Below are 11461 nucleotides of genomic sequence, written 5' to 3'. Positions count from 1 at the left end.
ACTTGCCCCTGTGATGCCCGTTGAACTTGATGCCATCAGCTCACGGCAGGTGACCTCCACATCTATCCTTCTTGACCTGCACCGCTTCATCGAGACGCGCCCAAACATCCGTGGCATCAGGTTGACCTACCGTAATCTCTCAGGGCCTGACCGGCGCCCCATTATCCTGAGTGTACCTGCATCTTACCCTGAGTACACTTTGCGTGGTTTAAGACCCAACTGCACCTACTCAGTATGTGCCAGTCCCCTCGGTGAGAGAGTCAACTCTAGGGCCAACAGCTCTGTAGAAACAGGGTCGTGTACAGAAGCTCGCACCGAAGGGGTTCCACTGGCATCCTTAGAGCCCAGGGTAGAGCCACAGAGCCAGGTAACGTATACTCTGATCCCTGCCCTGGCTGCTCTGGCATTGGTGCTGGGGTTGGCTGTGGTGGCTGGGACGATCATGTGTCTGCGGAAGAGGAGACAAGCCAGGGCAGGAATGGAGCTGGAGCTGGGCCCAGCTGATCCTGATCCCATGGAACTGGAGGGGATCAAGGCCTGTCTGGAGAATGGGGGAAATGGTACACTACCCCACAAACAGCCTGAGATTGACCGCTGTCACACACCTCAGCCGCCTCCATCATTGCAACAAAATGGGGGCTTGGACTATGAGGTACCCCTGATGCAAGGACACTGCCCATCAAATAACAATCTAGCATCCCTAAAGCCATCTTATTTCTAAGATGCAATAAAATACAAACACTTGGAAAGATTTTGGACAGAGTGGGCTTTCCCATCAGGACTTGTGAGATCCTGCTAAGGCTCACTTAGTGGTTAAAATTCTAATTTAGTTCAAATTTCACACATCCACAATACGAAAAGTGGCACTTACTTATTTGAACTTGTCTAAATGATAACACTACAGAATGGATCATCTATTTTAAAGATACTAAATGATGAATTTAAGATTATGTAGCGTATTGGAAATGTGCTAAACCACTATGGGACAATAAACAGGATGAGGTTTAAAGTCATCTAGCCGAGTTTGATGATGGTTAGACCTAACCAAGTAATTAAACTAAGTGCAATGACTAGAGGGATCTTAGTAGCAAACGGAAGTGCCTTTTTGCATTGACACAACTGTAATCGATGGCTCATTTTTAAAATTTCTTTGTTTATATAAAAGAAACTATGCAAATGAGCTGTAATCTTGTTGCTGGATTTGGGAGATACAGTAAGGAGAAATGCGCCTCACTGTTTGGGCTACAGAAGTGGAGGAAATGACAGTGGTTTAAATGAAAACAGAGAGGAAGATGTAGACTTGCCTGGACCACACGTCCTGGTACAAAATGGGGTTTCAACCAACTCCAAATGCTCCATGGGAATAATAAAAAGAACTTGCACTGAAAAAAAAAATTCCTTTTCCTTTCTGATGTCCCAGTCACGAACTGCCAGAAGACTGATGGTCACATAAGGAAATGCAATAACAACAATACTTTACAAAGCTAGTAATAGGTTGATGACCATAAAAGGTGCCCAACTCCATATTTTGCTGTTCACATTATCTAATCAGAACAAAACATTTCTCACATGTGGATTTGGATTTTTCAGTGTCAACAGATCTACAATAATTCTTTCCACACATTCGAAAACGTCTGGCTCCACGGGAGATAAATTTGCTGTGAAAGATAAATGGACTGAAAGCCATTGTGAATGGACTTTGTCTGCATTTTTCTGTGCCGTGACGAGAAGGCTGTTTTGTCTAGCGGATATCATGATATTCTGTTTTTGTCATGTGTTTTTTTTTGTTTGTTTTGTTTTTTAGTTTTTATTGCGTTTTTCGCTGTTGATGTCCATTCAGTATTTCTATTAGTGTCAGTTGAAACATCACTGATTTTTCCCCTTGAAAAGCTTGCCTAAGTCATCGTGGATTTGATCATTTCCTATTTCCATTTTAGGTTACATGTAGTTAAAACTTTCCTAAGCTCCTTGCAGTGAGTGTAGAAGTTAATACTAGTTTAAGTTCTTGAGACCAGCACTACAAGTCACCAGCAATAATCAAATATCTAAAGGGTTTTAATGAAAAGATTAAATTAATACTCTGTTATCTTGATATTGTGTACGAAATGCTTTTTCGCCAACTCACAGTATATCTGAGGAACTTACCAAATGAATCTAACTGTCAAGTGTCAGACACTTGATTCTCTCTGCGAGGTCTGCCAACGCTTCATAAAGGACATGGTTAAGACAAGCCTCAGACTGTTTTTGACTGTCAAAGCTCCCAAAACTGTGTTCAAGGCCTTTTGCCACAGAGCCCACTCCTATAGAGTGGCACGCGCGCGCGCCGAGAAAAGAACAAAAGTTCAAAGAGAATCAAGGCGATTTGCTGTGAGTGTCAGTAAGTTTCGGGCACTAGTTGTTTCCTCTCTGCGCCTCTGGACGTATCGTTTCTGAGATATGGTCTAGAAAGTGGTTCCCCTGTAGCTTTTTGTCATCTCACACCCTCTCTCTGGTTCTCTGTCCCTCCACTTTAACTATCCAGTGTGTTTTTGCTCAACAACGATTATTGGCCTGTGTGTTTGGAGACTGTTTTGCTTGTTTACTGCCAACCAGACTGTGAAATGTGCCCTTCTTAAGTATTTATTCTTTTTTTCCTGTCTGGGCCTGGGAATGTCACAAGCTTTTAGTGTTACTTTTCTTTTTTTATATATATATGTTTTCCCCCAAAAAAGATCATGAAAAAGAATCTTACACTGCTCAGTATAAGAGGTTAACAGAGATGTGAATTAGCGACATCGGTGCAGAGCCTTAAGGGGGTCTTCTAGAGGGCCTTTATTTTGCCCAGAAGACATTGCATTATTTACATTACAAACTAAAAATGAAGAAACGTGAAATGTAATATGATCAATTTAGCCAGGTTAAAAAAAAAAAAAAAGAAAAAAAGCCCCTCCTTGTTTTCTTGGTTATCTAACAGCCAAAAGCGAAGATGACTGGGTGTTATCAGTTGGTTTGTTCAGGTGTGTGTGTCTTTTTTCCCTTCTTTCTTTCTTTTTTTTTTTTTTTTTTTTTGCTTCCTCATCTAGAGTATGTCTTCTTTATAATTGAGTCCATGCACTACACTCCAGCACTGTCCAAAATCAACTTACCATTCTTTGGCTTCACCACACTCTTCACTCTGTCAATATTCCAGTATAAACACAGACGCAGATGCTCATATATCTGCTTCCCCCCAATATATCAACTGGAAGACTCCCTGTATTGCTTTGGACAGTGAGAGGGGCAGGAAATGTTTGAAATGTTTTCGACACGCTTGTTACAGTACCTTCCCTGTTTATTAAGAGAGGCTTTTTTCTTATTGTTTCATGTTTGTCAGTTATGTCAATTACGTTTTTGTGTACCTGTTTGCCGGAAAAGTAATGCTGAGAAAAAGAACAGTATTAAAATGCCTTAATGACAATATGCCCGTGGTTTTGTGTTTTATTAACAATGGTGTTGGCCGAAGATTCAAGAGAGCTTTCGCAATTTTCCTCCTTCTTGAGGATTTGAAGAATTTGGGCCCATCGTATGCCGTTAGTCTATTTTGAAAGTACAGGTTTGTTATAGAGCGACGTTAAAAACAACAACTGCGAAGGGATTTCCAGTAACAACAGAAGATTGCAAACAACCCGTATCTCTCCATACCTCATTACACTCATACACACACATACCCCCTAACCTCAACCACAACATCATTACTTTGTGATGTTATGTTGGTTTGTGGATGGAGGTCACTTTCTGTATTTTCCGCTAATAGCCAAGAACAGATGCCAGTGGAAAAAAATATACAAAATAACACACAGTTTCCAAATCAGAGAGATTACATGGCTCCGCTGCTTTTGCCAACGGCTGTTTCCTTGCTGACTCAACATTTACGTTTTGTTTTTTTTTTACATTTATACATGGATTTTTTTGACATTAGTTGCAATGAAAATTAAAGGTCCAACCTTACAGAAAGGAATACAAGCTGCAACTTGTAAGGATAGAACGTTATCATAATTTCCTTTCTGTACATCTGGTAAATCTTTCCTACTAAGTGACTGTTTAGATTATATCTGAATTGATAAACAGTCCTGGTTCAGGACCGTCCCGGTTCAGCGTTGTGTCACCGATCGGAATCCGTGGCCTACCAAATGGAGACAATGGTGACTTCACTGTTCAGGTATGTCTGCTCTGATATAAAAATACTGGCGCTGCAGCAGAGATTGAGGATGCCATGGATCATTTTTTCAAATTTTACACAAACATTTCTCCCAGACAGACCGGCCTTGGAAGGATCATTTATTTAACGGGCCGTTTTATGGCAAGCATTTTGATTTGCCAAAGCAGGAAAAGGACGGGTGTCATTCAGTAGGCCTCAACAGTGAGCCAGTGACACACCCCAACGGGATGCAGACATTATTTTATTAAATACAACATTCTGCTCCGTCAAAGTCTGTGCTACATTTGGTCATGCTGGCTCGCGTTTTGTGGCAGGCAGCACGGAGGGCAAATGTCAAATAAATGAACTTTGACCTTCGAAGAAACGGAAAATTGTGACACGGTTATCAATCACACCTGAGATCATTTGTGGGGGTTTTTTCTCTTATTAAAACCTCAGGAAACATTTGCATCTGGATTAACAACAGAACTGATCAGCCCACAGGCGTTCGCAGTCTCTGCGTCCCATTTGTTAATGACCTTGTTATGAGTGTGTTGACATACACAAAAATGTATATAAGCCTAATAGATATGATAACTTTTGGGTGGTTAGCTTATAAGCAGGCTGCAATAAGACAGACACAAATGCATACAGACAGGACATTAAGCACACCTCAGGTCATGAGCGAACCTCACAGCATCAGTCACAGTTTGCCAACTGAACATGTTTAATGTCCAGAAAAACAGTGGGAAGTCTATAAAGAAATACAAATACCTAATTATACCGTACAATCATGGAGCAGATTATACCCTTTCAGTTTCTAATGAAAAAGATGTTAAAATTAAGGGGATTCTTTTAAAGAGTTGGAGGACTGACAGCAGCCACTGTGGCTCGGAGGACGGGTTTTGTAGATTATCATCCTGAGTTCCACAGAAAATTACTAGGGGGTAAACATTTTCGTTTGGTATTTCGTGTGTCTGCTAAAACGAGACTCAGTTTTAAAGGGTGTGGCCTGATGGCATACTCTAAATTTGGCGGTAGGGAGAGAGAGATTTCTTTTTTAGGATGCAGCAAAACAGTGGGTTGTGTAAACAAAAGTCAACATAACACTAATAAAATGTCATAATAGTACAGAGTGATATAAAAGGGAACTGAAGCGGAACCGCAAAAAGCGGGTTTGGAAGATTTTTGCCTACTTCTCGGATCGGCTACTTGCTGAAAGGAATTCTCTGAGAAGTAAAGTAAAAAAAAAATTTTCTGGAAAAGCCGCCCAGCCCAAAAACATTTTTTCCAGTGAAAAACAATTCATGACAATTTGTAACCCCAGAAACATAACAGACAATCCTTACAATCCTAGAATGGTATTCAGTGTCAGGCTGTCTGAACCTGCCAAAGATATGGACACTGACAATGTTTTGTGATGAACACATCGGCTGTGACTTTTGGCTGTGATCTTCTCCGTTTAGATCACAGTAACAGACCCAAGCGATGAGATCAGTTTGTAACCAAGCAGTAGCCAGCAAGTCTATTCTTAAGCTATTTCGTGGCACAGACCTGCAGACAGAGACAATATTTGTCTAGCATCACAGATAAGACCCTTCACTTGTGCTAATGTGGAGGAGGAGGAGGATTCAAAACTGTTAGAGAACTGAGCAGTAGGACTTGACGGATGTGGACCACTGAGATAAAACCTTCTGACTAGCTGTCTAATGCAATCTGCTTCCTTCTCGTCTCCCCTGAGGCCTTTGATGTTGCTTTTATGAGTAACAAGTGGTTGCCCTAACAAACAGGCTAGATGCTAATGATGGAAAACTGGGACGAGTTGGTTCGTGTTAATGCAGGTAACTAGCTAGCCCTGACCCAGAACCGTCACAGTCGTGGTTGTCTATCAGAGAGTGGCTGAAAGTCAGTCATTCAGGCATTCATAAAACGTGTTACAGAAGAAGACAATCAATGCATATACCGCATACAATTCAATGGTTTATACGGCACACAGTGGAGCCTCAATGAGGCCCCTACATTAAAACAAACACCAACTTCACAGCCCATCACCCTCATTACACCCAAAATGTGCTTCTCGTTTAGGGACCTTCCTCCACATGGACTTCTGTAGGGCGCTGAGAGAAAAGAAAGAGAAAGAGAGGGGGGAAAAAAAGAAAGCCAGTGGTGGGGGAGAGGCTTGATTTATTTGAACAGTCTGGTTGTAATGAAAGCAGTGAGAGTTTGCTGGTGGTGGATAGATGGAGTAAGTGGAGAAAAGAGGACAGAGGAAAGAGTGATTGGGGCAAAATCCAACTGCAGACAGATTGTTGGACTTGATAATGGTTTAGACCCCACAAGCCTCTTACCCCCTTCTGCTCAGTGCGTTTGTGTGCATACATACTTCTGTGTATACACTGTACCTAACCTACCATTTTACAGCTGTGAATTCCATATGCAACTCATCTGTGATGCAATATTTCTTTCCATCAATGCTGACATACCTGTCTAATACATAACAGCCAGAGAGACAGAGCGAGAGAGAATGTTTACTACAGCTTCTAGCACACTAAAAGCACGGTTTATGTCTTCTGGATGTTGATGCATTTTGAAGAGAAAATCCTGGCACAGGGAGCTTGGATGTTACTTGAAGTTAAAAGGGATTCACATACTTCATAGTGTTTAAAACCATTTGCAAATACACTAAAACCTTTGGCGCTAATTCATAACACAGATCCTTTTTCCAGAATGCATTTCTAATCTTTAAAGGGGAATTCTGAACTGAGGTTTTATGTCCTGGCGTCTCAGCTCGGTTCCAGTCCCAGTAAATCCTGATCACAGCCACTTACTGGAGTTATGTATTTATTCACAGGGACTGGACCTGCCTTCATCTGTGGACGTCTAATTGGAGGGTTGAGTACCAGTCTTCTGATTATGGGAAACAAAATGTCAATGGCGGGGAAAAGTCTGTTGTACAGAGAAAAGGTACATTTGTTCCTCAAAAATACAATTGCAAGATTGCTTGAATCTAATTGATTCTTTTACATTTCTCTTGCTGTGATAGGTTTATCATTGACTGCTCTTTGTGGGCGAGCAATGAAAATCCATAAAATCAACAAACGAATCACCAATGATCCTTAGCTCTAATGTTTCTATAAAATTTCCATTCAGTCTTCACAGACAGCAAAAAAAAAAAGAAGTTGCTTATGTAATCGGAGCTTGATAAATCATATTCCTCTGTGCCTTAGAGCTCCGTTGTTGTCCAAAAACTATTAAAAACACAGAAAAACAAAGCACAGTGTTGCACTGGGTGACGTGTTCTTTCATCATGTCCAATGTATTTTTATTTGAGTTGATCCTAGATACACTGTCCTGCTGTTGTAAATATTCACTTGTGCACCAAATGTGTATTGATGCAAAGCTGAAAGTAATCCAAACAAATGCACTATTTACTCCTGTTTGAGTAACATTTGCTAAAACCTACAGTGCCCAGCTGTTTTTGGAAACTGCTGAGGCTTTAAAAGAATGTGACTCAGTTTTATGTTTTTTCTAAAGATATCTTCTTTAGGAACCAGTGGCTTTGGGGCTAAGAGCCACAGACAAGAGTAGGGAAGTAGCAAAGTATTGAGAAATTAACATGTTGGTGGTTTTGGTCATGTCATAGGACTTGGTGACAATGAGACAAATATAGATTGATGGCAGCCTTATTTTTTAAGTTTTAACCTGGGGAAATCTGGGAAATATAACAAATGCTTAAGACCCCAGACAAGCTTTGCATAGCCACTTAGCCAATTAGCTTGCATATAAATCATTAGCTTGCATAAGAATCATGTTTTTTTTTTAAAGATATCTTCTTTAGGAACCAGTGGGTTTGGGGCTAAGAGCCACAGACAAGAGTAGGGAAGTAGCAAAATATTGAGAAATTAACTAACATGTTGGTGGTTTTGGTCATGTCATAGGACTTGGTGACAATGAGACCAATATAGAATGATGGCAGCCTTATTTTTTAAGTTTTAACCTGGGGAAATCTGGGAAATATAACAAATGCTTAAGACCACAGAGAAGCTTTGCATAGCCACTTAGCTTGCATATAAATCATTAGGCCAATGCACTAAAAAAAATGGTCTCGGCTATGGAAGAAATACTATTCAAAAGAAAATTGTTCGGTTAAAGGTCAACAATCTGGGCTGAAAAAACTTCCATCCCGGCGTGCAATATATCAATGAAAACTTGCTCTGACAGATGTGACACAAGGAATCGTCGTGAATGACCTTAACACCTCTGGTTGAGATGAAATTAAATCACCGAAAAAAAGAATTGCCTTGCGAAATGCCTCTTTGTATTTACAAGTCCAGTTAAGGGGAACCTACCTTTCAGATTGAAGAAGAACAGACTGAACACTGATGGTCACACCACTGTTTACACCACTGTTTTTGGACAAAATTAATCAATTAAAAGAGCCCAACTGAATCACTTTAAGAGGAGCCTCACTTTGTAGTTCTCTCTAAAATGGCTTCCCACACAGTCCAGGTTGAGATCTCATGTTCCACATTCTCATGAGAAGAATCACAGTGGATAAAGCTGTGGATTGCTCTTTTCCCCTCTGAAATGCAACACTAGGTTTAATTGAATTAGCTTTAATTGCTATTCATTTGCCTGAGGAACCCAAAGGTCTCCTCTTACCCAGGGCTCTTAATGACTTCCATGTTCTCTGAGGCAGAATTTCAAGTTGCATTAAAAAGCCTTGAACACGGCACCACACAGGCCCACCCGAGATCTCGCAGATCGTTGGAACTTTTGGATACAAACACTTTCCAAAAGTATGAGTAATGGAGTTCTTGCGATCAGTCAGCAGAGGTAACCTGCAGGCAGGTGATGGGAAGAGTTGTGTTTCTGAAGTGAACGCTGGGCTTTGGAGCAGCAGCTGAGGGTTTATTGGGCTCCAGTATTTTTGTGGCACAACAATAGGCCCCCAGGGCCAGGCAGGGTCATGTTGTGATAGGAGATGACATGACTGCACAGAGCAGGGATTACCAAGGACTCGCACCTTTTTCGGGCCTTCACTGCAAAACATAACAGACGAGACTAATACTACACCTCAGTGAGGCATACATGCCTCTAAACCATATGCTTGCAAACATGCGTACAATGTGCAAGAGGCATGCATGAGCATGGGAAGGCGCATTCATGCATGCAGGCATGTCTGAAACACAAATGCAGAGAACAACTACAGTGCTGATAATGCTTGTAACCATAAAGTACGTTAAATCTATAATTGCTTGCCCATGAACTATCAATTTTGTCGCATGAAACCCATGTAACTCAATTTTTGATGATTTTAAATTGTATGATAATTACATTCTCCTCAGGGGGTTTAGAAAGTTTGCTCCAATAAAACCCTTTGAAACACTGAAAACAGTTTTGATGTTGTGGTCGGACTGCATGTCGTATGAACCTGTTCTTTCCGAGTACAACGTGGTCCCTAGGGCCTAAATGCATTGTACATGCTCTGAATCTAAGCTAACTGCAGCTGCCACCAACCACGCTAGCAAGCTGCAAGCTTTAAAGAGATAACTTTCAACCCTGCCGGCGGTGGGGTTTTGATACTAAACACATTTGTTTGCATTGTTTATTCTTCTTTATTGAACAAAGCCCCTCTCTAAAAACTTTACTGCTGCGAGGCTTGTTCCCCTTGACCTTTCCCCTCTCTTCAAGTGACCTTCGACCCTGTGCAGGAGTAGGCCAGGGCCAGCCTCTTTATGCCCACTTATACCAACAATAAAGTGTGTGTTTGGAGAGTTTAGCTATTTTCAGGAACTCGTCCCTTCCCCTTGTCATCTTTAATTACTTGCTCTCTGTCTTTCTTCTTCCTTGTTTCCTCCTGGCTGCTTTTAATTTTCTCTCCCGCTCGTCATTGCACTCAGTGTGTTTTTATTTAATTTTATGAGGCACTCTTGCTCATTGTCAGGCTTCCAGACTCATTTCAACTACAGTGTGTTGGCAGTGACATACATGTTACATCTAAACGTACCCTCTTTTTTTTTTTTTTACCTTTCAGTTTTCTCTCTCTCTCTCTCTCTCTCACTTCTTATTTCTTCCCTCCCACGTTCTGTTTGTTCCTCCCTGGTCACAGGAAACGTCTGGTAAGGTTCTGGGCTTTTCCCCTCCTGTCATCGGATTGATACCAACTGAGTTATTGAATTGCCACCCCCATAACAAAGGCCCTGTTTTATTGGTGTTTGTCAGGCCAGATGTGAAGCAGATTTTGACATGACCTGACAGGAAAGAGGAAGGGGGGACAGATGACGGGGAGAAGTCATTAGGCTCGAGAAGGAGCAACAGGGGTAGAGGGATGAGGTGACTCATATCTGGACCATATCAAACATGTTGATTTCAGATTTGACATCGTATTTTTTGGTTTTAAGGGGTTTGTTTCACTGTTTACTTTGGCTAAGGCAAGCAGCTGGTCAAAACTGGTTCTGTTACACACTTTGCCCCAAGTGGATTCTTAGGCTAGTGTTATACTTTCCACATCTGCGATTACGAAAGTGAAATAAATTTCATCATCAGAGTGTGTATGCAAGGCTCTGTGCGGCCTGTACCACCAATTTGTTGTGACCACTACACTACACAAGGGCACCAAGTGCGTAACGGCCGCACCAAGCGGACTAGAAAGACTAGACTAGGACTAGAAAGTAGAATGATATGAACAACTACGCGTCCGTTGTTGTCCACAGCTGTCCTCAGCTGTCTGTGTCCGCAAGGGAGTATAATTGATTGGGACCATGATTCTGTTTCTCCAAAAATTAAACTTGTAGTAAGATTGATGTTGATTAAAAGTTAAACCCCGTATTGCATTTTATTGGTCCAAAACTTATAACAATCAATTTAAATTTCGATGAGGCATACACAGCGCAGCTGATCATGTCAAGCATGTTTTAACTTTCACATTTCCCTCTTGGTTTTGACTCTGGATTCTCCGTTCTTCTCCGCCATTCTTGCCGATCCACACAAATCTTCTTTGAGTGGAGGCCGCACGACCTTTTCATCTTTTCTTAGCAGTTGTTTTCCCCTTCATTCAAAATCGAACCAAAAAAGTTCCATTAACTTACAAAAGAAGATGAAGTAGCTTTTTGGGGAGAATACTGGGACAAATTTTATCTCTCTAAACACTGATGTTGTTGTGTATGTATATTGTTTAAGTGAATGGTTAAATCATCTGACATCTCTTAAAAATCTTTAAAGGTAAATTTAATTTAGGTTTTATATTTTACTAAATCTAGTTACTTTGATCACTAACTTAATTCAATCACTGTGCAAACAACA

The 11461-nt window shown here is 41.1% G+C and overlaps 1 protein-coding gene across 1 annotated transcript in view; it reads left to right on the top strand.

The window, feature by feature from the left end:
- The window catches only part of LOC120800393 (vasorin-like), a 34598-nt gene extending 31198 nt beyond the window's left edge, over positions 1 to 3400 (top strand). Inside the window, exon 2 of the mRNA XM_040146469.1 lies at positions 1 to 3400. This exon is cut by the window's left edge and continues 1427 nt beyond it. Within this exon, the coding sequence (XP_040002403.1) occupies positions 1 to 721 (721 nt within the window). The 3' untranslated portion in view covers positions 722 to 3400.
- The last annotated feature ends 8061 nt before the right edge of the window (positions 3401 to 11461 follow it).

This window comes from Xiphias gladius, chromosome 15, assembly GCF_016859285.1.
Source record: "Xiphias gladius isolate SHS-SW01 ecotype Sanya breed wild chromosome 15, ASM1685928v1, whole genome shotgun sequence".
NCBI classification, from domain to species: domain Eukaryota; kingdom Metazoa; phylum Chordata; class Actinopteri; order Istiophoriformes; family Xiphiidae; genus Xiphias; species Xiphias gladius.
The sequence above is the reverse complement of the archived record's forward strand: the minus strand, read 5'-3'. Positions and strand labels throughout refer to the sequence as shown.